The sequence below is a fragment of the Dendropsophus ebraccatus genome, chromosome 1, assembly GCF_027789765.1.
Source record: "Dendropsophus ebraccatus isolate aDenEbr1 chromosome 1, aDenEbr1.pat, whole genome shotgun sequence".
Lineage (NCBI taxonomy): Eukaryota > Metazoa > Chordata > Amphibia > Anura > Hylidae > Dendropsophus > Dendropsophus ebraccatus.
The window spans coordinates 143,520,383-143,547,408 of record NC_091454.1 but is presented as its reverse complement, the minus strand read 5'-3'; the positions used below and the strand labels follow the sequence as shown (position 1 = coordinate 143,547,408).

Below are 27,026 nucleotides of genomic sequence, written 5' to 3'. Positions count from 1 at the left end.
CCCATAGCAAAAAATTTTAAAGGGGCTCCCCTTCCCTACACACTACACACAGTTGTTGCGTCAGGGATCATGTTAACCCTGGCTACATCTGTATATATATATATATATATATATATATATATATATATATATGCTTTACTGCTGGTGCACTGATAACCCCTGACCTCTGCACCAGCTCTGTCTCCTGTTTGTTAACCCTTTTTTTGTGTTGCAGCATGTAGGTAAACATTGGGTCACGTCACTTGCAGTACATAAGGGGTTAAGCAGAAGGACACACGCTCTTACACACACTCTTACCTTTTATAGCATATTGTATCCACATCATAGTGCAACATGGCACAGGGATATATGTATCAAAAGATCTCAATATATTACTCAAAGATAACATAACATAGCACTTCTGTGATAAAGTCATACTTTTATGGTGATCCATATGTTCCAGTTTAATGGAAATCTTAAACACTATGGTGGGAATGTAAGAACAACATTTGCTACTTTAGCAAGCAGGCATAAATTGTAGCGGAAATCTATGCCTTCCTGCCTCAGATATGCCAGATTTATTGAGTGCACCTCTCATATCCGGCGCAAGTGAGAGGGGCAGAATGTTACGAAAGACTAATGTATGGATATGCTGGTCTTGATAAATCACCCCATGCTTATACACAATAAAATAAAGTTAGTAACAAAGCTCATAACATTAAGTCAGAAAATTTTCAACTCATCTAAAGGTTGGCAGGAAGGAGTGCAACTGTATTTATTCAGTTTTACCTAGATCTTAGTTTAGGGGTTGTCCAGGCAGGGTACTTTTTTGATATATTGATTATTGACATATTATGTCCGTGGAGCTTGAAAATAATAAACGACACTTATCTTTAAGGCTCCTGTGCCACCTCCAGCATCTTACCATACTGTCGTCACTGTGTAGCCACTTCTGGGTTCTGGGCTTATGACGATGCAGGCCACCTCAGACATTCAGTAGATAAATTGGCACCCCAGAAGCTGGAAGCAGACACACAGCGGGGATGCAGTGGTTACATAACAGTGAGGGAGTCAGGGAGGTAGCTGTAGATCAGGGATGGGGAACTTTTGGCCCTCCAGCTGTTGCAAAAATACAATTCCCACTATACCTAAAGCTTTGGCTGTACAGACTTAATGGAAGTTGTAGTTTTGCAACAGCTGAAAAGCCCAGAGAGAGTTTTAAAAACCTTCCTAATCTGCCTAGTTCAACATTGGTGTAAGAGATTGGCAATCCATCTAATATTTCCAACTTCGTCTCTGCCCACCAACCCCCTTTGCCCTAATTTGATCGTAAGGCCAAAATTTTTGCAAAAAGCTTGTCAGTCAGTTACATAGGCAGGTGACTAGTCCAATTTAAGAAGGCCTCGTTTGACTGTGCTACTAATTTTTAACTGGTATCAAGCTACAGCTGTAGTCCAAAGGAATGCTTTGTATGAGTTGTATGCAATCTCACGGACTGTAGCAGGCACTCCGTAGTTATAATCAGTCAGGCAAAATAGTGAGACTAAAACTATACTGTAAAAAATATCTTTCCCAGAACTCATATTTACAGATCACTGTGTCAGTGTTGTGCAGTTTCTGACAAAACATGGATTTTTCTTGATTGGTTGACAATGAATTATTTAGACCAGTACAACGTAATGTCTTTGAATGCATAATGCCAATGATATCTCCAATTATCAAGGCTTCTTCTTAACATATTTTAAAACCGGATGTTCTCTCTTCTTGCTTTCATCAAGGGCTACCTAAAATAAATATGAGCCACTAATTGGAATGGAGGTGGCATGCTGTGCCTTTGCATATGTTGAAATATTACTGATCAATTTTAAAATCTGTCAAAAGTAAATTCTTTTATCTAGTATCTTTAATACATGTATTTCCCTTTATTTTCAGTATAAACAAGTAGAACAGTACATGTCATTTCACAAGCTCCCAGCTGATATGCGTCAGCGGATCCATGATTACTACGAACATCGTTACCAAGGAAAAATGTTTGATGAAGAAAGCATTCTTGGCGAGTTAAGTGAACCACTGAGGGAGGTGAGATATATTCATGCCTCCTAACAGATATGACATATTAGATCTCTGTACGATGCTTAGAAAGAACATTTACAACTGTGCACGTTTTTGCTAAATCATAAATCATGAATGTAGTATAAATGAGTTGTAAAATAGAGGGACCTATCATAACTACAGGACAGGCCATCAATACTAGATCAGTAGGGGGCCGGACTACCAATACCCCCAATGATCAGTTGTTTGAAATTGAAGGAGTTGTGATGTTACAAAATGTGTAGAGCTGCCACTGGTAAACAATGAAGGATTGTGGCTTCTTCACTTGGCTGGTTTTGGAAGACCAACCAACTATTTAATGTCTACAGGGCTTCTAGACTCGAAAAGAGGAAAAATCTGGCATGTTAAATTTAAAAATTTAAATGGCTATAATCAGTCAAAATTGGTCTGTTAGGCTGGGTTCACACTACGTTTTTGCAATCCGTTTTTTTTCATCCGTTTTTTTCTTTCAAAAAACGAATGAAAAACGGATGGAAAAAACAGATGCATGTGTGTGCATCCGTTTTTCCATTGAATTCCATTATTAAAAAATGGATCAAAAAGGATTTGCTTTTTTTAGCAGACACAAAAAAAACAATAAAAAAACTGATCTGTTTTGATCCGTTTTTTTTAATAATGGAATTCAATGGAAAAACGGATCAAAACGGAAAAAAAATCAATTGCAAAAACGTAGTGTGAACCCAGCCTGACAAAAAACTTAGAAAATTTTTACAAACAGGAACAATATTTCCATGCATGTTTGATCCTCCATAATGTTGCCCCAATGCACCAAAGTCATATTTGCACATTATTTTCCTCCACCAAAATATTTTTTGTTATATTCATTTTATATTTTATATTAAATGACACTCAGTATTGCAATGTGGATAGGACAGCAGCTCAATAAACCCCTCTTGCTGATGTAAATAATTGGAAGAATGATTTAAAGTCATCACAAATTTCACAACATATACAGATGTATTGTTTAATCATAGACATGTTTAGGAGTAAATTATGCATGGTTAAAGGAGAAGTCCAGTGAAAATTTTTATTAAAGTATTGTACTGCCCCCCAAAAGTTATACAAATCCCCAATATACACTTATTAGGGGAAATGCACATAAAGTGTTTTTTTTTCCCTGCAGTTACAACTGCATCAAGGCTTCACATTTCACTGGGTAAAATGGTGATGTCATGACCCAACTCCCAGAGCTGTGCGGGCTGTGGCTGCTGGAGAGGAGGACGGCAAAGGGACACTGAGGGACACAGGGCACTGGAGGGACACTGAGCATCCCTCTGCCATCATCCTCTCCAGCAGCCAGGGGCGCCGCAATGATGAGGCGACCTGAATCGTCTGCCTCAGGCGGCGCCACCAGCTATCTTCATGGGGGCGGCATTCAGTGGCAGATTATAATATGAGCGGTTCGGGCGGCCGCCCACATTATAATCCGCCACTGACTGTACCCAGGGCCGCTTTAACCAGAGGGCACATGGTGCACGTGCACCGGGCCCACTGGTTAAAGGGGCCCCCCCGAGCAGGCCGGCCGTTGCTATGTGCGACCAGTGCGGTCGCACAGGGCTCCGGCCACCAGCCTGTCAGGGGGGAGCGCCATGGATGGGTAATCTACTTACCCCTCCATGGCGCCCCCTGCAGGGCCCCCCCGTCCGCCGCTGCCCCCGTCCGCTGCTGCTGCGGCGCTTCAGCGCTGCAGCAGCAGCGACACTGACAGAGAGAGAGCCATTGGCTCCCTCCCTGTCAGTCACTCACTCTTATGGCCGCACTTCCTGCGGTCACAAGAGGCCGCGCTCTCCCTCTAGCGCCCGACGTCACTGGAGCGTCGGCGCGAGGGTAAGGGGAGTGCAGCCTCTTGTGACTGCAGGAAGTGTGGCCACAGGAGGGAAGAGAAGAGGAACGCGTGGACCCAGGTGAGTAAAAGTGTTTGTTTTTTTCAATGTTATATGGGAGGGGGAGCTATATACTATTGGGGAGCACAGGGGGCTATATACTATTGGGGAGCACAGGGGGCTATATACTATGGGGGAGCACAGGGGAGCTATATACTATGGGGGAGCACAGGGGGCTATATACTATGGGGGAGCACAGGGGAGCTATATACTATTGGGGAGCACAGGGGGCTATATACTATGGGGGAGAACAGGGGGCTATATACTATGGGGGAGAACGGGGGCTATATACTATTGGGGAGCACAGGGGGGCTATATACTATGGGGGAGAACGGGGGCTATATACTATTGGGGAGCACAGGGGGGCTATATACTATGGGGGAGAACGGGGGCTATATACTATTGGGGAGCACAGGGGGCTATATACTATGGGGGAGAACGGGGGCTATATACTATTGGGGAGCACAGGGGGCTATATACTATGGGGGAGCACAGGGGGCTATATACTATGGGGAAGCACAGGGGAGCTATATACTATGGGGGAGCACAGGGGGCTATACACTATGGGGGAGCACAGGGGAGCTATATACTATTGGGGAGCACAGGGGAGCTATATACTATTGGGAAGCACAGGGGGCTATATACTATTGGGGAGCACAGGGGAGCTATATACTATGGGGGAGCACAGGGGAGCTATATACTTTGGGGGAGCACAGGGGGCTATATACTATGGGGGAGCACAGGGGGCTATATACTATGGGGGAGCACAGGGGAGCTATATACTATGGGGGAGCACAGGGGGCTATACACTATGGGGGAGAACGGGGGCTATATACTATTGGGGAGCACAGGGGGCTATATACTATGGGGGAGCACAGGGGGCTATATACTATGGGGGAGCACAGGGGAGCTATATACTATGGGGGAGCACAGGGGGCTATACACTATGGGGGAGCACAGGGGAGCTATATACTATTGGGGAGCACAGGGGAGCTATATACTATTGGGAAGCACAGGGGGCTATATACTATTGGGGAGCACAGGGGAGCTATATACTATGGGGGAGCACAGGGGAGCTATATACTTTGGGGGAGCACAGGGGGCTATATACTATGGGGGAGCACAGGGGAGCTATATACTATGGGGGAGCACAGGGGAGCTATATACTATGGGGAGCACAGGGGGCTATATACTACTGGGGAGCACAGGGGGCTATATACTATGGGGGAGCACAGGGGGCTATATACTATGGGGGAGCACAGGGGGTTATATACTATTGGGGAGCACAGGTTAGCTATATACTATTGGGGAGCACAGGGGCTATATACTATTGGGGAGCACAGGGGAGCTATATACTATTGGGGAGCACAGGGGTCTATATACTATGGGGGAGAGCACAGGGGGCTATATATTATGGAGAGCACAGGGGGGCTATATACTATTGAGGGGGAGCACAGGGGGGCTATATACTATTGGGGGAGAGCACAGGGGGGCTATATACTATTGTGGGAGAGCACAGGGGGGCTATATACTATTGGGGGAGAGCACAGGGGGCTATATACTATTGTGGGAGAGCACAGGGGGGCTATATACTATTGTGGGAGAGCACAGGGGGGCTATATACTATTGTGGGAGAGCATAGGGGGGCTATATACTATTGGGGGAGAGCACAGGGGGGCTATATACTATTGTGGGTGAGCACAGGGGGCTATATACTACTGGGGAGAGTGCACAGGGGGGCTATATACTAATGGGGGAGCGCACAGGAGGGCTGTATATAACTGGAGGAGCACATGAGGGTCTATATACTACAGGGACACCTTAAAACTATGGAGGCACAGAGGGGTGTAACTATGTAGGAGTACAGAGGGGTGTAACTACTGTATAGGGGTACAAGGGACCTAACTACTGTATGTGTTGGAGCCTAAAATATTTGTCTGGCAGATTCTGGAGAGAAGATTCACAGCCAGGAGAAGACTTCAAGGTGGCCCAGGCTGGATGGAGAGAAAAAGAAAAGGTGACAGACTCTGATCGGAGAAGACGCCCCCGGTGAGTCACTGGATGTAACTGCACTCTGTTATAGGGTTGTAGTGTTAGGGCGGTATTATGTAATGGTATCATTGGTGATATCTTTCTGTTTTGTTTAGTGCAGTTTTTATGTAATATGTAATCACTGTATGGTGGAAATAGTGTTATAAGGTAACTACTGTATGTATTGGGGCTCTTGATACAGTGTGGGGGCAAATTCAGTACATTATACAATGTGCAGAAAGGTAAGGGGGGGCCCACTCTTGAGGGCTGTGCACTGGGCCCACCAATGTATTAAAACGGCCCTGACTGTACCATGTACTGGAGCCCCCCCGCCCCCGGGAAGTATCTGTAATGAGATGCTGTGAGCGGCAGAGACTGTATTCATAAGCGCCGCCCTGTAATGAATCAGCCGCGCGGTGCTGATACTACAGTGCGGCGCTTATGAATACAGTCCCCCCCGCTCACAGCATCTCATTACAGATACTTCCCGGGGGCGGGGGGGCTCCAGTACATGCATTCCACGTCCGTGATCCGTCAGGATCACGGAACGTGGGAATGCAGCCTTAGTCACCCGGCTGATGTGCGGCTGCCCGGGGTGTCCCGTCCTGTCCCCGGCAGCGCGCGCATCAGAGAGCTCCCCGTGCGCCGGAAGTCACAGGCACAGGCGCACGGGGAGCTCTGTGATGCGCGCGCTGCCGGGGACAGGACGGGACACCCCGGGCAGCCGCACATCAGCCGGGACCAGACCAGAGAGGCTCGACGGGGGAACGGATGGCAGGTGAGTTGTGTGCTGTTTTTTGTTTTTGTTTTATCTGCTGTGCAGGGGGGGGGGGGGAGAGGGGGACCATCTATAAGGTAGGGGGGGGGAAGGGGGCCATCTATAAGGGAGGGGGGAAAGGGGGGGACGATCTATAAGGGAGGGGGGAAAGAGGGGGACGATCTATAAGGGGGGGGGACCATCTATAAGGGAGGGGGAGAGGGAAGAGGGGGACCATCTATAGGGGGGGGCCATCTATAAGGGAGGGGGGAAAGAGGGGGACCATCTATAAGGGGGGGCCATCTATAAGGGAGGGGGGAAAGAGGGGGACCATCTATAAGGGGGGGGCCATCTATAAGGGAGGGGGGAAAGAGGGGGACCATCTATAAGGGGGGGACCATCTATAAGGGAGGGGCGGGAGGGGGACCGTCTATAAGGGGGGGGAAGAGGGGGACCATGTATAAGGGGGAGAGGGGGACCATCTATAAGGGAGGGGGAAAGAGGGGGACCATCTATAAAGGGGCATCTATAAGGGAGGGGGGAGAGGGGGACTATGTATAAGGGGGGGGAGGGGGACCATCTATAAGGGAAAGGGGACCATCTATAAGGGAGGGGGAGAGAGGGAAGAGGGGGACCATCTATAAGGGGGGGGGAAAGAGGGGGACCATCTATAAGGGGGGGGAGAGGGGGACCATCTATAAGGGGGAGAGAGAGGGAAGAGGGGGACCAACTATAAGGGGGGGGGAAGAGGGGGACCATCTATAAGGGGGGAAGAGGGGGACCATCTATAAGGGAGGGGAAAGAGGGGGACCATCTATAAGGGAGGGGGGAGAGGGGGACCATCTATAAGGGAGGAGGGAGAGGGGGACCATCTATAAGGGGGGGAGAGGGGGACCATCTATAAGGGAGAGGGGACCATCTATAAGGGGGGGAAGAGGGGGACCATCTATAAGGGGGGAAGAGGGGGACCATCTCCTAAAAGATCAGCACCCTCCTCTCCTGACATCCTCTGTGCTGCTGGGACTTCTCCTATAGGATTAGCACCCTCCTCTCCTGACATCCTCTGTGCTGCTGGGACCTCTCCTATAGGATTAGCCCCCTCCTCTCGTGACATCCTCTGTGCTGCTGGGACCTCTCCTATAAAGTTAGCCTCCTCCTCTCCTGACATCCTCTGTGCAGCAAGGGACCAAACATTATGTTTATTGGGGACAGCAGTGGGGGGGGGGGGCAGTAGTGGATTATAATGTGGGCGGATTGACGGGGGGGGGGGGGGGGGCGTCATTCTATAGTTCGCCTCGGGCAGCAGAGAGGCTAGAATCACCCCTGCCAGCAGCCACAGCCCACACAGCTCTGGGTCGTGACATCACCATTTTATCCAGGAAGTGAAGCCTTGATGCAATAGTAATTACGGGAAATGTACATAAAGTGCTCTTTTCCCCGCACTAAGTGGATATTGGTGATTTGTATAACTTTTGGGGGGCAATACAATACTTTAATAAAAAATTTTGCTGGACTTCTCTTTTAAAGGTTCACCCTCTTTTGTAAAATATAATGACAAGTAACTGAGGATGTGATTGTTAATATTGTTTTATTATGTACAGTGGGGTTAAATTATTCCTGATACACACCAGCTGCTGCAGAAACTCTTTTTCAAGTACAATTTTATATCAGTCACTGATTTTAAAATATAAATGAGCTGTGTTTCAGTGTCAGCAACAATGTGCTATATTAATCTGTTTCGAAACATACTGTAATATAGAATGTACTTTACTTTGTCCTGCCTCACCCTGTTTTCTTTCATTAGGAGATCATTAATTTTAACTGCCGTAAGCTAGTGGCCTCTATGCCACTTTTTGCCAATGCTGACCCTAATTTTGTGACTTCAATGCTTACGAAGCTACGATTTGAAGTATTTCAACCGGGAGACTATCTTATTCGAGAGGGAACAGTTGGCAAGAAGATGTTCTTTATACAACATGGTGTTGTCAGCATTTTGAGCAAAGGCAGTAAAGAGACCAAACTTGCTGACGGATCCTACTTTGGTGGTAAGTACATTTACACAGGTTGTGTATATGTCTTAATGCTAGATTAGATGGAGTGAAGATTGAGTGAAAATTTTATTATTCCCCAACAAAAAGGCAAATCACCTCTATTTTTCTTTCAAAAAATAATAACAATGTAAATAGCTGGTAAAGTATTGAACACATTATCAATTTTCTAAGTAAATATATTTATAAAGGTGCTATTGACATGCAATTACAGTTTTGGAAGACTAGGCCAAAATCACACCTGAGCAATGCATGGCACTAGTTTCTCCATACAGTAGGCGTATTAAAACCATAATCACCAACAAAGGCACTAATCAAATTTATGCTAAGTTTTTTCATTAACTAAATTTGTTAAAAAAAAAAAAAATTGCTCACCTGTCTGTGCTCCCCTGGTGGTGATTATTGTTGGTGATTATGTTTTCAATACGCCTTCTCTTTCGCATCTTCAGCCCCCTCCCACACTTTCAGGCAATCACTGACTAAGGAACAGCGCTGCCACCAGTGATTGGCTGAGCAAACTGCCACTCTTGTGTCTCCAGAGTGAGAGCCCACTCAGCCATTCACTATTTGCGGTTCTGTCTCTTCTTAGTCAGTCAATGATCGGCTGAGCAGAGAGTGACAGCCCATCCAGCCAACAACTGACTGAGAAGGGATTACACCATGGCTAGTGTTTGGCTGAGCGGGCTGTGACTCTCGAAATACAAATTTTTAAAAGATTTGCTTATCTCTAGTTGTTAACGACATCAGATGAGAATTTCATGTTAATAACATCTTAAGGTAATGTGTCGGGTACAGGTGGTAGTCTTGTTATATAGATGGCTGCTAATAAAGCTCATGATCATCAACATCTACACCATAACTTTACCAATAAAAACTATAAATCACAGTGCAAAACGTAGCCCCCGTAGATAGAAACAAAAAAAGGTTATAGGGATCACAATTGTCCAAAATAATCATCCAAAAATATTTTTTAGTTTCATCATACATTTTACAGTAGAATGAAAGGCATTATTACAAAGTACTATTGGTCCCACAAAGCCCTCATGTGGCTCTTTAGATGAAAAAATAAAATAGTTATGGCTCTTAGAAGGCGAGGAGGAAAAATCCAAAAATCATGATTGGCTGTGTCCAGGCCAAAATCCACTGGGTCCTAAAGTGGTAAAACACCACAATTAAAATAACACGTCAAATCACTCTCTCCTCATGGCAGCATTCCTCACTTATGAGTCTGATCCTACTGGACTCCACCATCCAGCCAGCTGATTTGATCACTGGGTGATCTCCATTGTAAGATGCAGGGATGAGACTCCACCCCCTTTCTCTGCAAAGACAGAGGCATCATTGGAAACTGCACTTTTGCATCCGTTTCATAGTATTTGTTTTTGAATGTTTGATTTTTAACATACAGAAAAACGTGGTCAATCATGTTTTTGCATATGCTAAAAATAATAGAAAAAAATTTCTTTTTCAAATGTAAGTCAACAAAAAACAAAACAGCAAAAATGCAGTGTGAACCTAGCCTAAGGTAGCTGTCAGGATTGTGCTGAAACCTGGTGTGAACTGAACTTGTTTTTGCTTCTGTGTGCCACTCCCGCTTGCTTCTCAGCTATCTGGCAATGCGGGAGTTAATCTGATTTCCTAGGAGACTTGATCTTTCCAGCTGAGTAGGTCTTTAGACTGACAGGAATCGCTGCCTATCTGGAACCTGGATATCTGAGCGCCGGTCCAATGGGGGATTCGGACTGGGCTCTGGTTCAGTATAAATAGGAAGCTAAGACAGAGTTCCAGTGCTGGTTATCAGCTTAACCCCTTAAGGACAGAGCTTGAAATGGCCTTAATGACAGAGACAAATTTTATGAATATAACCAGTGTCACTTTATTCATTAATAACTTCGGGATGCTTTTACCTATCCGGCTGATTCTGAGATTGTTTTCTCGTGACATATTGTACTTTTACATTTCTGGTACATTGGAGTCGATACTCATAACGAATCTTTATGAAAAAAAACCCAAATAATGTGAAAAAATGTGAAAAACTGCATTTTTCCAACTTTGAAACTTTTTTGCGTATACAGAAATTGGCTATACCACATAAATTATATATTAAATAGCATTAGCAACATGTCTACTTTATGTTGGCGGCATTTATTAAACGATCTTTCATTTTTTTTAGACGATAGGAAGCTTAAAACATTAGCAGCAAATTTCCAAATTTTCTGTAAAATTTCAAAATCAGATATTTTTAGGGACCTGTTCAGGTTTAAAGTGTATTTGAGGGGCCTGTATGTTAGAAAGCCCCACAAAGCACCCCATTTCAGAAACTGCACCCCCCACACTCTGCAAAAGCATATCCAGAAAGTGTTTTAATCCTTTAGGGGAGTCACAGAAATAAAAGCTAAGTGTGTAAGAAATTTGAAAATTTTAATTTTCTGTGCAGAGATTTTATTGTAATCCAATATTTTTCATAATTATAAACCTATTACCAGAGAAATGCACCCCAATAATTATTGCCCCGTTTCTGCAGTTTATAGAAATACCCCATATGTGGCCCTATTACGCTATTTGACGCAACCACAAGCCTCAGATACAAAGGAGCACCTAGTGAATTTCAACTCCTCCGTTATATTTGGTCATTTCTGACTGTACCACTTCAGGTTGGCAGAGGCTCTGGGGTGCCAAACCATAAAAAACACCCCTAAAGGGACACCATTTAGAAAACTACACCCCTCAAGGAATGTAACAAGGGGTGCGGTGAGCATCTGGACCCCACAGGTGCTTCACAGATTTTCCGAACAATATGGCGTGAAAAAAGAAAAATTTATTTTTTACACTAAAATGTTGTTCTAGCCTTCAATTTTTCATTTTCTTAAAGGGATAAGAGGAAAAAAAAGACAAAGACACAAAATGTGTAGCGCAGTTTCTCCCGAGTACGGAAATACCCCACATGTGGCGATAAAGTGCCAAGCGGGCGCAGGACGAGCCTCCAAAGGGAAGGAGCGCCAATTGGCTTTTGGAAGCTGAATTTCACTGGAAAGGATTTCAAGGGCCATGTCGCATTTACAGAGCCCTCGTGCTGCCAAGACACTGGAAACCGCCCACAAGTGACCCCATTCTGGAAACTACACCCCTCAAGGAATCTAACAAGGGGGGCAGTGAGCATATGGACCCCACTGGTGACGGGCACAAATGTGGAACAATGTGACGTAAAAGTAAAAAATTTAATTTTTTCACTTTCATGGCACAAATGTGCCCGTCATCAAGGGATCCATATCCTCACTGCACCCCTTGTTAGATTCCTTGAGGGGTGCAGTTTCCAGAATGGGGTCACTTGTGGGGGGTTTCCAGTGTTTTGGCAGCACGAGGGCTCTGTAAATGCGACATGGCGTTCATCATCCATTCTAGCCAAATCCAACCTCCAAAATCCAAATGGCGCTCCATCTCTTCGGAGGCTTGCCCTGCGCCCACATGGTGCTTTATGTCCACATGTGGGGTATTTACGGACTCGGGGGAAATTGCTCTACACATATTGTGTGTTTTTTTCTCTTTTAACCCCTTGTGAAAATGATAAATTCAAGGCTAAACCAACATTATAGTGTAAAAAATGTAATATTTCATTTTCACGCCACATTGTTCCACATTTGTGCCAGTCACCAGTGGGGTCCATATGCTCACTACACCCCTTGTTACATTCCTTGAGGGGTGTAGTTTCCATAATGGGGTCACTTGTGGGGGGTTTCAACTGTCTTGGCAACACAGAGGCCTTTTAAATGCAACATGGCCCCTCGAAATCCATTCCATTCAAATCCAGCCTTCAAAAACGAAATGGCGCTCCTTCCCTTCGGAGGCTTACCCTGCACCCGCATGGCGCTTTATGTCCACATGTGGGGTATTTCCGTACTCAGGGGAAATTGCTCTACACATTTATTGTTTTTTTTTTTAATCTTTTAGCCCCTTGTGAAAATGAAAAAATCATGACAAGATTAATGATTTAGAGTAAAAACTTTACAAAAATTACACTAAATGTTGGTCTAGCCTTGATTTTTTCCATTTCCACAAGGGGTTAAAAAAGAAAATGAACACAAAACGTGTAGGGTAGTTTCCCCTGAGTACGAAAATACCCCATATGTGGGCATAATGTGCCATATGGGCACAGGGCAAGCCACCAAAGGGACAGAGCGCCATTTAGAGGCTGGAATGGAGGATGGAGGCCATGTCGCAATTACAAAGCTCCTGTGCTGCCAGGTCAGTAGAAACCCCCCACAAGTGACCCCATTCTGGAAACTACACCCCATAAGGAATCTAACAAGGGGTGCAGTGAGGATATGGACCCCACTGGTGACAGTCACTTACGTAGAACATATGCCGAGAAAATAAAAAATACCATTTTTTTCATTTTCACGTCCCAAATGTGGCCGTCTGCAGGGGGCCATATCCCCGCTGCCCCCCTTGTTAGATTCCTTATGGGGTGTAGTTTCCAGAATGGGGTCACTTGTGGGGGGTTTCTACTGTCCTGGCTGCATAGAGGCTTTGTAATTGCATCATGGCATCCTCTAATGGGAATGGCGGCCATACCTACTTAGCTGGGGAAAATGGACAATTCTAATTTATTTGGGGGTATTAGGCCAATTATTAGTTTATAAGGTTGGAAATGACAGGTGTCCATCAAACTCAACCTGTGTTGATCCAGAGGAAGGCAAAAAACCCTCGTGAGGCAGACGACAGTAGCCTCATCACAGGGGAAAAATTCCTTCCCGACTCCATAATGGCGATCAGAATAATCCCTGGATCAACGTGACCCGTGAAATAGGAATATGGGACAGAATTTAGATAATGTAGAACCCCAATGACGTGTAGTACGCCTTGAAGCGATCCAGTATGCAGAGGCCGGGGGGATCAGGACAGGTGTCACACTGGAAAATGGCGTCCTTCCTGATCCCCCTGTTACGCCACACTCTGCACTTCTTCTGGGGTCTCCCTTTCTCCAGTGTGGGGGACGTCACCTGGAAAATGTTGTCCTGGTGCGATACGGGGTCCTTCATATCCAGAAGCGCTGGGTCCGCTCCATGGCTGCTAAATATTAGGGCGCTATTACTGCTTCTGATATTTACGGATCGTGCCACAAGTTACAGTAGCTCGGGCAGCGAGGGACCGGAAGAGGGGGTGCTGGTATAAAAGTTATCCCCGTACAGGTGGTGACCTTTATCCAGCAGTGGGAAGATCAGTTCCCGGACGATCTTCCCACTTGTTCCGAGGATGGGGGGGGAGGGGGCATCTGGGGGCTGGATTCGGGTGTCCCTTCCTACATACACTCTAAGGGTACGTGCACACTGCGGAATCGCGACAGATAACCCTTCGTGCATTCCGCAGTTGGCACCCGCCGGCGGAGTGATGCAGGCGCACGTCTCCACGCGTGTCATAGACTCCATTCTATGCACGGGCGGATTCCGCTCTCCGTCCAACGTATTCATTCTTTGGATGGACGACGGAATCCGCCCGTGCATAGAATGGAGTCTATGACACGGGTAGAGACATGCGCCCGCATCAGTCCGCCGGTGGGTGCCAGCTGCGGAATGCACGAAGGGTTATCCTTCGCCATTCTGCAGTGTGCACGTACCCTAAATCTGTAAGAGTACCCTGAGGTACGCTCACAGAGTTTGGAGAATTTCACACCATACCGTGACCTTTTATTGGGACGGTACTGGCGGAAAAGACGTGTCTGGGGGGCAGCGTACGCTACGCTACCCCCAGACACGTCACTGGATGATGAGGATGATGAGGATGAATGGAGGAAAGAAGGATCCCCCCCATTCATCCTCACTGGCTGTTTCGGTGTCGGAGGCAATAACGTATCCCTCTGACGCCGAAAACACCCTGGGGGCCATCTTTATACGGGGATTGGTATATGGGGTATGTAGTGGTGTAGTGTCAAACTTTATTCAATGTAGTGTGGTGTAATGTAGTGTTTTTTACGTGGTTTTTTTACAGTAAGTGTAAAAAAAAAACCTACGCCAACAAAGGAGTTGCTGATAAATGCCGCACTTATGTGCGGCACTTATCAGCAGACCGTGGCAGTAGAATATAGAAAAAAAAACACCCTACGCCAAAAAGGAGGAGTTGCTGATTAGCAGCGCACTTTCGTGCGATGCTGATCAACACTCAGCGGCGATAGGGTGCGGAAAATAGAAAAAAAAAAATTGGAAAAAAAAAAAAAAACTTTTTCTACATTCTGAACATCCCTATAGTGGCTGATACGTGTATTACACATATCAGCCGCTAGAGGGCAGCAGAGCGCAAAATCCGGAAAATGACGAGGCTGGAGCCGAAAATAGCCGAGAGAAGACGACGGGGACCACCGGAAAGATCCGAAGACGCGCCGGAAAGATGGAGGACGCCGCGAACCCGGAAGACGCCGATCAGGACCCCGGGACAGGTGAGTAATGTACAAATACCTGCTCTGGACCCCTCGGCTACCTAGCTGAGGGGTCCAGGGCAGGTATTTATTATTTTGTGGGACTCTGATCGCCGTGCCACCGGCCCGATCGCCGTGAACGGCCGGTCGGCCGTTCACGGGGATCGGGCCGGTGGCACGGTGACAACCATTACTTTTTACAGTAATGGCGGTCGGTGCCGTCCTCGGACAGCATCGACCGCCATTTTTTTCCGGGTCATCGGGTCACCGATGACCCGGAAAGGTTCCGATCGCCGCTATTGGCTGATCTGAATTGATCAGCCTATAGCGGCGATCGTAAGCACGGGGGGTGTTAACCACCCCCCGTGCCGAGAAGCTAAGATGGCCTGCTATGATTTATAGCAGGCCATCTTTCCCGATCGCTGTGTGCGAACACGCAGCGATCGGGGAAACATCGGGCGTAAATTTACGCCCTGATGCGCCAAGTACCAGGGCGCGAGGGCGTAAGTTTACGCCCGATGTCGTTAAGGGGTTAATACCCTGATCCCAGCTTCCCTTGTCTACTCCTGCGATCCCCACTCCTAATCCCTCTGTTTTGCTCGACTTGATATCTGACCTCCTGCCTGACTTTTTGACTACCCGTTTGCTTGCTGATTTTGTACTGCATTGCCTGTTTGGATTTTTGACCCGGCTTGTTTGACTATTCTTTTGTGTTGTTTTTCCGTCTTGTTCCGTGTGCACGTATTTAGCGCAGGGAACGTCAACGTGGTTGTCCACGGACGCCTAGGGCCGACTGAGGCAAGCAGGTAGGGACAGTGGGTGGGTTCAGACCTAGGGCCCACTCTCTTGTCGTGTCTGTACCTCCCTGTCCTGACAGAATAACCAGCCCAAAATTGCCTTGGGGTCATGGACGCCCTGACAACGATAGTGGACCGTATGCAGCAGCTCAATATCTCAGTCCAGGAGCTTGCTGAACGGGTCCAGGTACAAGAGACGGTTCCCCGACAAATTACCATGACCTCCCCGGTACCTCCTGAGCCTCCCGTCCAGCTCCCAGAGAAATTCCAGGGGGACAGGAGAAGCTTCCAAGCCTTCCGGGAAGGTTGTAAACTATTTTTTAGACTGCGTCCTCGCTCCTCAGGTAACGAGGCTCAGAGAGTGGGTATTGTTATGTCCCTTCTCCTGGGGCCCCCTCAGGAGTTTGCTTTTTCTTTGTCACCTGACTGCCCTGACTTGCAGACAGTTGACCGGTTCTTCTCTGCATTGGGACTGCTTTATGATGACCCGGACAGTGCAGCCAATGCTGAGCGACGCCTGACTATGCTACGGCAAGATGACCGACCGGTTGAGGACTACTGCTCGGAGTTCAGGCAGTGGAGCGGTCCTTCCATGTGGAACGACTCTGCCCTCCGGTTCCAATTCCGGGCCGGGTTGAGCGACCGACTTAAAGACATGTTAGTGGCCTACCCGACACCTGGCGCCCTTGAGGAAAGCATGACCCTGGCCATTAGGGTAGACCGACGATTGAGGGACCGACAGCAGGAAAGTGGTACTTTAGACCATACCAGACCCTCCTTCCCTAAACCTTTCCCACCTGTGATACCCACTCTGGGAGAAACCATGGAAGCAGACGCCAAGACCAGACGATCTCACCGTCTTCTGAGCAACCTCTGCTTATACTGTGGCAAGGCTGGACATCGTGTAAGAGGATGTCCTTCCAGGCCGGTGCCACCACCAGAAAACTCCAGGCGCCTGAGTGACTATCGAGGGGGTCACTCAGGCGCACAGGTAACCTTCACCAAAAAGAACAAGCTCTTATTGTCTATTTCTCTGATGTTGGGGGGAAGATGTATTTCTGGGTATGCCCAGGTCGATTCTGGGTCTTCTGCAAATTTTATTAACCCCATTTTCTGGTCAGGTTTAGAGGTATGTCCCCTGCTGCTCAAGTGTCCAGTAAATGTCACTGGAGCAGACTCTGCCCGTTTGCTCAAGGGAATGTACAGTATGTTACCCCCTGCCTTGAAGTTAAGGTGGGGTCTGTTCATGTTGAAACCCTGGATTTTCTTCTCATGCAAAATCTTTCTTCTGATGTGATTTTAGTTTTACCCTGGCTGGAAGCACATAATCCTGTATTCGATTGGTCCAGCAGGGAACTTGTTCGATGGGGACCTAAGTGTGCCTCCCATTGCGTTGCTGTGTCTCTTGCAGAATGTTCCCCTGGGGAGGGAGAAATTCCTGAGTTCTTGTCTGATTATGTGGATGTGTTTGATGAAAGTGCAGTGGACGGATTGCCTCCCCACAGACCATATGACTGTTCGATTGATTTAATTCCCGATGCCAAATATCCCAAGGGTCGTATCTTCAATCTGTCTTGTCCTGAGAGGGAGGCCATGCGGGAGTATATTAAGGATGGTCTCCGTAAGGGCCACATTCGCCCATCCTCCTCTCCTCTGGGGGCGGGGTTCTTTTTTGTGGGTAAAAAGAATGGTGGGCTTCGGCCCTGTATAGACTACCGGGAGTTGAACAAGATCACTGTTAAGAACCAACACTCGCTACCCCTAATTCCTGAATTGTTCAACCAGATAGTGGGTGCTAAATGGTTCTCCAAGATTGACTTGCGGGGAGCATACAACTTGATAAGGATCAAGGAGGGTGACGAATGGAAGACTGCTTTCAATACCCCTGAAGGGCATTTCGAATACCTTGTTATGCCTTTCGGCTTATGCAATGCCCCAGCAGTCTTCCAGCATTTCATAAATGATGTATTCCGAGAGTATCTGGGTCGTTTTTTAGTTGTGTATCTTGATGATATTTTAATTTTTTCTCCCAATTGGTCCTCACACATCCTGCATGTCCGTACAGTCATGGAGCTTCTGAGAGCCAATAACCTTTGTGCGAAGCTGTCAAAATGCCAGTTTGGTATACAGAAAGTCTCATTTCTGGGGTACAAAATAACTTCAAACTCGTTTGGTATGGACCCCCTTAAGGTCATAGCCATCGAAAACTGGGAGCGACCCAATAACCTGAAGGCTCTGCAGAGGTTTTTGGGGTTCGCCAATTATTATAGAAAATTCATTAAGGGGTTTTCGCTTATAGCCAAACCCCTCACGGATTTAACCAGGAAGGGATCAGATCTGGTAAACTGGACCCCAGACGCTATCAGGGCATTCAACAAACTAAGACAATGTTTCTCAGAGGCTCCAGTACTGGCACAACCGGACTTTGAGCGTCCTTTTATTGTGGAGGTGGACGCATCTGAGGTGGGGGTAGGAGCGGTCCTGTCTCAAGGGTCAGCTACTCTTACCAACCTCCGGCCCATTGCTTTCTTCTCTAGGAAGTTCTCTAAGGCAGAGTGTAACTACAATATTGGGAACAGAGAGTTACTAGCTATAAAAATGGCATTCGACGAATGGAGACACTTCCTAGAGGGGGCAAAACATAAGGTGGTTGTGCTTACTGATCACAAAAATCTAGTATACTTAGATAAAGCTAAACGTGTCACACCAAGGCAGGCCAGATGGGCCCTGTTTTTTACTCGCTTCAACTTCGAGATCACCTATCGGCCTGGCTCCAAAAATGTCAAAGCTGATGCTTTGTCTCAAAGCTTTGACCTCGAGAGCACTCATAGGGACCAGCCCGATACTATTCTGAACCCTGGTGTAGTAGTGGCTGTCTTACAACCTGACCTGGTGACTTTGATTGCAGAGTCTCAGTCCCTTGCACCCCAGAATACTCCAGAAACTCTATTGTTTGTACCCCCGAACCTTCGTCTCCCGGTCTTGGAGGAGATTCATGGTTCGGTGTTGGCTGGTCACCCGGGGGTGGCAGGAACTAAGTATTTGCTCGCGCGTCATTACTGGTGGCCTTCCTGGGCCTGAGACGTAAAGTCTTTTGTTGACGCTTGTGAGACCTGTGCTCGGTCTAAGGTTCCCCGTAGGCCACCTGAGGGTTTTTTACGTCCTCTGCCGGTGCCTACGAGACCTTGGACACATATTTCAATGGACTTTATCACTGACCTGCCGCTGTCTAAGGGAAAAACTGTAATTTGGGTTGTTGTGGATAGATTTTCTAAGATGTGCCATCTCATCCCTCTGTGTAAACTGCCTAATGCTCGCACCTTAGCTACATTGTTTGTTAATCACATTTGGCGCCTTCATTGTATCCCTGAAAATATTGTGTCTGACCGGGTGTTCAGTTTGTAGCGAAATTTTGGAGAGAGTTCTGTGGACGGTTGGGAATCTCCTTGTCCTTCTCGTCAGCCTTCCACCCGCAGACGAATGGGCAGACCGAGAGAATCAACCAGTCTCTAGAGCAATTTCTAAGATGTTTCGTGGCTGATGCCCAAGACAAATGGAGGGACTTTATCTCTTTGGCAGAGTTTGCCTTAAACAATCAGGAACAACGTTCAATTAAAATGTCGCCATTCTTTTGCAATTACGGTTTTAACCCTAGGTACTCTTCTACTCACTCCGCAGATTCAGTTAACCCTTCGGCTGAAGCCTTGTTCACGAAACTGTGCACAGTTTGGGCCCAAGCTCATCAGAGCTTGGTTAAAGCCCAAGAGTTATATCAAAAACATGCTAATAAAAGACGCATACCTGGCCATCAATACGTACTGGGGGAAAAGGTCTGGCTCTCTACCAGGAATTTAAGGTTAAGAGTACAGTCTGCTAAACTAGCACCCAAATATACCGGTCCGTATACCATTGTGGAAGTTATTAATCCTGTGACTTTTAGATTAAAACTGCCTGCATTTTAAGAAGTGCATACTTCGTCACTGGTTGGACGCCTCCACACCCACCATGAGGGAAATTACGGACACTATGTCCCATATACTTCATATGGACCGAATAGAAACCGAAAGACATAAAGAAAAAGGGACTAAGACTTTCTTTAAAAAATGGAGGGTCTTTATTGAACAGCAATTTACATCTATGGAGATAGAACAACTAATGACGTCTTTTAGATGCACGGAATGGTACAATAAGGAGGCGCTTAAAAACACACTAGGCAAACTACAATTACCTGATAGACGGTTGACTCATTAGCCACTTTCTTGGGACGAGAGGGGAAGGGAGTGGGTGGGGGCGGTTTGGAAGGGGTTATTTTCAAGAAAATTTATAGTGGATGTATATGTTGTTTCCTGATGATGCTGGCTATGTACCCCCTGTCGGGCATGGATTGGACTTGGTTCCTGCGACAATCGAGGAGAATCTGTATTTACGAAACTATCCTCCTGTTCTCTTGTACGGCCTTTTGTAGGGCCCGATATACAGTGTCGTTCTATCTGTATGCTATGGCATCTAATCTGTCCTAGACAATAAAATGTTTTTGAAAAAAAAAAAAAAAAAACTGCCTGCATCACTTCGAATTCACAATGTGTTTCATAAGGCTCTCCTAAAAAAGTATGTTCCTCCGGTGTCTCCGTCATCTCCCCCTGCTCCACTCATCATCCAGGGTGAGTTGGAGTATGAGGTGGAGAAGATTCTGAATTCTCGTTGGGTACAAGGTTCATTGCAATATCTAGTCCACTGGAAGGGCTTTGGGCCAGAGGAACGAACGTGGGTTTCTGTCAAAGACATACATGCTCCTCGCTTGGTTCGGCGATACCACGTACTAAATCCTTCCAAGCCTGGTCCATTGGATAAGGGTGCTGAGGCCCCTCGTAAGAGGGGGGGTACTGTCAGGATTGTGCTGAAACCTGGTGTGAACTGAACCTGTTTTTGCTTCTGTGTGCCACACCCGCTTGCTTCTCAGCTATCTGGCAATGCGGGAGTTAATCTGATTTCCTAGGAGACTTGATCTTTCCAGCTGAGTAGGTCTTTAGACTGACAGGAATCTCTGCCTATCTGGAACCTGGATATCTGAGCGCCGGTCCAATGGGGATTCGGACTGGGCTCTGGTTCAGTATAAAAAGGAAGCTAAGACAGAGTTCCAGTGCTGGTTATTAGCTTAATACCCTGATCCCAGCTTCCCTTGTCCACTCCTGCGATCCCCACTCCTAATCCCTCTGTTTTGCTCGACTTGATACCTGACCTCCTGCCTGACTTTTTGACTACCCGTTTGCTTGCTGATTTTGTACTGCATTGCCTGTTTGGATTTTTGACCCGGCTTGTTTGACTATTCTTTTGTGTTGTTTGTCCGTCTTGTTCCGTGTGCATGTATTTAGCGCAGGGAACGTCAACGTGGTTGTCCACGGCCGCCTAGGGACGACTGAGGCAAGCAGGTAGGGACAGTGGGTGGGTTCAGACCTAGGGCCCACTGTTTTGTCGTGTCTGTACCTCCCCGTCCTGACAGTAGCATTAGGTAATCATTTCTCTAGGCAAATATGAACCAAGATGGCTAAAATCCTTTGCCTGCCACATCAGTTAAAATACCTAAGCACAAGTCATACACATGACCCTCTAGATTATTCTCTTATATTAGCCTATGCTGCATTATATTAGCAAAAAAAGTGCTATAAGTGATAGAAGTTGTCAACACTTCCACTCTTTAATATTTCTTAAATCCAATTTTTCAGAAATCTGTCTGCTGACACGAGGAAGGAGAACTGCAAGTGTAAGAGCTGACACATACTGTCGATTGTACTCACTAAGTGTAGACCACTTTAATGAGGTTCTGGAAGAGTATCCAATGATGAGGCGGGCATTTGAAAGTGTAGCACTAGACCGTTTGGACCGAATTGGTGAGTTTTATTTTATTTTTTTATTTGAAATGTTTAGCTGAAACCATGGAAAAGTAAATTTCTCAGTCTTTGTAACACAGTTATTAATGTACCTAAGTTAATGAAAAATAAATCCAAATTTTTTTTATTTTTCCCTCATTCCATCAAGTTGGTTTTGTCCATTGGGAATTAGAAGGCCAGAGAAAGATGGGGTATATTGCCAATAGACACTCTGGATAGGAGAAAAGTAACATCAGGGCCTGAGAGGTTAAAAGGTGATAGTTAGATGATGCAGAAAGAATAGGTAGATGGATAAATTGTTTAAGGGTGGTTGGTGGTCTAGATATAGTGGGAGATTTATTAAACTGGAGTAGAGTAAAACTGGCTCAGTTGCCCCTAGAAACCAATCAGATTCCATTTTTCATTCCTCACAGACCCTTTGGAAATTGAAAGGTGGAATCTGATGGGTTGCTAGGGGCAACTGCGCCAATTCTACTTTACACCAGTTTGATAAATCTCCCCCATAGTTTTTAATTATTTTGCCTAGTAAACTATTTTGTGTTGGAGATGAAGTGGCATGGGATTGGGATGAGTACAGTAAGTCACATGAATTGAACAGTCAGATGAAAAGCTTTGGTTGGGGAAGTAGGTTATGGGGAAGAGCATTAAATTATTGCGCAGAAGTGATTGCAGGCTGGTAGGATAAAGTTAGGGAGATTTTCCCACAGGATAAGGCATAACTAAGAGATCGTCAGGGTGTCTGACAGCTGAGGCGGTTCGATAATAAATGAATTGAGCTACAGTGCACATGTGCGGCTGGCATCTCCATTCAGCTGGGATTTAGAGTTCCCTGTACTCAACTTCTATCCCTTAGTTATGTCTTGTCCTGTGGCTACTTTGGACAGTAAACTTCATTAACAGTGCAGATGTTTTAATTTGAAATATTTGGCAAGGTCCTTAGCCAAGATAATAGATGTAAGATGGGCACAGAGGTATGGAGTAGATAATTGTTTCACATTATGGGATTTGTACAGAATCTAAACAACAACAAAAAAAACCTATAAAATCGTATAAGCACAGATGTACAGTAGAACCCTATTAATTTGAATATTTATTTCTATATTTAGTACAAATAGCTTACATAGAACTAGCATATTGTGCAGTATTGTACAAAAGTTGTCTTCATTGGGGATTACAATCTTATTTTCCCATCTCAACACACATCATTGAGCTATTATTTCATTGCATGGCCCAGACATAGTCTGCAGTGATGTACGACTGTACAAACTCAAGCATATTTTTGCCTTGGCTGTATGTGATCTTAGAACCCAGGTGCTGCTAGGTGTCTACAGTGTTGACATTAATTGATGGTTTTTTGTCTTTTTTTTCAGGTAAAAAGAATTCTCTCCTCTTACATAAGGTGCAGCATGACCTCCGGTCAGGAGTGCTTAACTACCAGGAAAATGAGATCATTCAGCAAATTGTGCAACATGACCGTGAGATGGCCCAGGGACCTCGCTGCACATATTCTGAGGCAGACTCTGCCCCGACTCCTCCAACTCCTGTAATATGGACACCTTTGGTTCAGGCACCTTTGCAAGCAGCAGCTGCTACTACATCAGTTGCTATCCCTTTAACTCACCAGCGGTTGCCAGCCAACATCTTCCGACCTTCAACTTCTGCTTTAGGAGTAACAGCTCGGCAGTTCCAACACTTGCAGAGACAACCTTTTTCTTCACACATAGCAGGAGCGGAGGCACCATTGTCACAGCAGTCCTCTTACCATGTACATCAGCTAGCAGGATTTTCTGCAGCAGCCTGTGTAAGTCCTAGACCACCATCTAATGTACCATGTTTTGACAAGGGACCGACACAACAACTGCTTTCTACAAGCTCAACTCCTGCTGCTGCTGCTTTTGACACATCACAGTGGTCTCCAGGACTAAGAGTCTCCTCTCCACTTGGAGCCTCTAGTCAACCAAGACTATCAAAATCTGACCAGCAACTCCCAATACCCTCTCCTAGACAATCTCATGGCTTAAAAACCCAGTCACCGGGTCAGCCTTTACCTGGAGCTTCAGAGCCATTGTGGGTGTTACCGCCTCCGCCTCATAGCTCAGACTCTGCTGGGAGTTCACCCTCAGCGCTAAGTCCAGGCCCAAACCGAACCACTCAGGTGTGTGGTTCTTCCAGGTCTCTTCTCCTTCCTCAAACAGCTCCCATTGTGTCTCACCCAAGCAGTTGCATAGCTTTGCCCCTTAATAGACTTAGGCAAGATGGTCGACCTATTTCTGTTTCTCAGCCGTCTTTGCCTCAACCAGCACCGGGCTCACCACACTTTCCCCAGCAGTTCACTCCAGACTTTGCTTTATTTCCTAGAGGAGGGAGTCAAGATTTAAAAGGCCAAACCACATTGCCACAAACAGGGTTAGCAGAATTTTCATTTGGAGCTAGTGTTACTGGTGTAGAGGACCTACCCCTCCATTCAAAACTCCCTTGTAACCTATGACCTTTTCTATTGCTAGAGATCTGCAGAATAATTTATGTCCAACAAGAGACATGTAGAATATTTATTAAGGTTGTATACTGCAGTGAAAGGGTAGCTGACAGGCTGAATATGTATTTTGCCACTAATCTAATTATAAATGACTTGGCATTTGTACAGCACATTTTACCAACAATGGTGCAATCAATACAAATGGTTCAGATCATTATAACACCTATATGACGAACACATACGGTTTTCTCAAGCCGTAACAGGACTGACTAGTAATTCATCATGAGGTTGCAAATGTATATTGCCTTTTTGTGGAGAATAAGAATTGCTAAATGTGTGTATTCAGGACACTCTGCTGTATGCTTCTCTAATGGACATCAGTCTACAAATTCCTCTAGTCTTAGACCCTTGACTTGACACAAAAAAGCTTTCAAAACAGCTTTGCAGATCTTTTAGCAATGAATAAGGGTTAAAGTTACTGGCAGGTATAAGCATTAGAATTAAAGTCAAGTGTCCTCTTTAAATGGTAGGAATGACCTGCCCCTTGCAATAAGGCACCTGCTTTATCTGGACACCATTCCCATCAGTATTTCTACATTGATCAAATGTTATGTGCCGCAGACAGATGCACATGGCTAGAGTCCCTTACTCTTGTGTAACCTCTTGTCATTGCCAGTGGCACAGACAATTCATTTCTTAGAGATATCTATGAAAGGTATGATTTCTCTAGTATTTTTCACATGAGTTTGAAAGCACATGAGTCATTGGGATACACCTTTCATTGCACCTATTGTGTGTGTTTTTGTGTGGTTAGCTAGAGGGACATCAAGGCAAGTAGCCATTGCTTGCCTGCATAAGCAATATTATGTAACATTTTGTCCTTGTGCCTTCACTTCCCCAATGGAGTCAATAGAACAGGAATGACCCTTGGGGAGCCCCATACTGTCCGCTAAGAAAAGGCATCTGTGACATGGGGCATGCCATAACTGCAGCCTCATGCCAATTTCAAAATCTGTGCTTTCCTTGTTGCAATAAGGCACTGCCTTGGCATGGGTTGTGCAGTGCAGACACTCGTATTGGAGAGTGCCTTATTGCTGCTGAATTACAGATCAGCGGTGTGATATCCAGCTAGCATTTTGCTTTATTACTGTGTGCACAAGCACCCTGTACTTCACCATATGGTGCCCCTAATCCAGGGAGCAGTCTGACTGAACAAGATTTGTCTTGCTGGAGCCATTACTTTCTGTTATATTAAAAGGAATCGAGGAGAGTTCAGCTTTACTCACCATTTCTCTGCCAGAGGTATGTCGCACTTTCTACGTCTGTAGCTGCAGCAAAGACATTATTATATTTGAAATTTTAACCAGTAATAATCAAAGGAGCCACTTTGGATTCTATGATCTTCGGTAACTACTGTGGAACTGTTAAAGAATTTTGGGCAGGATGAACTATAGTCATTGTATTTGTCTTCACGCTCTTCTACCTCCTTCCCCCAATCTCCAGTCAAGTAATTCCCTACTTTTGCCATGTATCATATCATGTTCCTTTCCTCTTTACTAACTTCCTACTTATTTGACAATAACCTTATACAATCCCTACACTACTAGGAAGTCATTGTGCCCATCTTTTGTTGTGGTCAAATGTGCCTTTCTTCCTATTACTTCTCCAAACCTCTGTTACAATTTTACCTCCAGCATTGTTTCCCAGATCCCTTCCTGCTCATCCGTCTGGAATTGGAAAACCTGCAGTATAATGAAGCCAGCATCTTCTCTATAAATATTGATTAGCCATTGGACTAAATTTTGCAACATTGTCTTTGCTAAATCAGGTAGATAGAAGTGACCATTTAGATGGAGGAAAATGTGGGCTATTCCTAAATGTTTTCATAACAAAATATGAATATTCTTTCATAAACACAAAGAAAATGCATCTTTTCAACTCTTTTTTCTCATGTGTAATTAGATGACATAAAATTCCTTGAAGACCAATTGTGTACTCTTCTGGCAGTCAAAGGGTTTAAAGAGGTCTTGGTTAATATAAAAAAAAAAAGGAATAAAGAATTTAGATTATTATCATACAGTTAAAGCAGCAGGTAGCTCTTTACAAAGAAAAAGAATTCTCTATAAACATCACTTCTCATGTATTTGCCAACATCCTCTTTGTTTTAAAGAGGTTTCTGCTTTGTTTTTTTTTATAAATAAAAATAAATAAAATTATTTAAAGAAAAAAAAAATATTTAATACATATATATACACACAATTTCAGGATTTCAATAAATTTTAAATACTAAAATGTGTGGAAAGTGTATGATTTTTTTTTCCTAATAGGAAAAGGACCACATCACATTGACACCCCAGCGGTTTAGTGTTTTTATTATGAAAATGCATATTTGAAAATGGTAAAGAATGTGTAAAGTAAAAATATTTTTCTTTTAGCAATTACTCATACTACTAGAGAACAACATGTCCTTTGTTTTGTATAAGAATTTTTATATGTTCACTTTCTACCTCACTGGGTCAAGAATGCTAGATAAATACACAAAGCAATAAAAGTAATCCATTGTGTGGGATCCCAGTTGGAATTGCATTTGTAATATGGGTGACTAAAATGACAGCTGTCTGAATCAGGCCCTGGGCTGGATTCCCA

At 45.4% G+C, this 27,026-nt stretch overlaps 1 protein-coding gene across 1 annotated transcript in view; it reads left to right on the top strand.

Moving 5' to 3' along the window:
* Positions 1-25,643, top strand: part of HCN4 (hyperpolarization activated cyclic nucleotide gated potassium channel 4) — a 143,198-nt gene extending 117,555 nt beyond the window's left edge. The window contains exons 5-8 of the mRNA XM_069981093.1: positions 1,912-2,058; positions 8,567-8,807; positions 21,740-21,904; positions 23,275-25,643. Of these exons, the coding sequence (XP_069837194.1) occupies positions 1,912-2,058; positions 8,567-8,807; positions 21,740-21,904; positions 23,275-24,392 (1,671 nt within the window). The 3' untranslated portion in view covers positions 24,393-25,643. The remainder of the gene's footprint in view (positions 1-1,911; positions 2,059-8,566; positions 8,808-21,739; positions 21,905-23,274) is intronic.
* Positions 25,644-27,026: the final 1,383 nt, after the last annotated feature.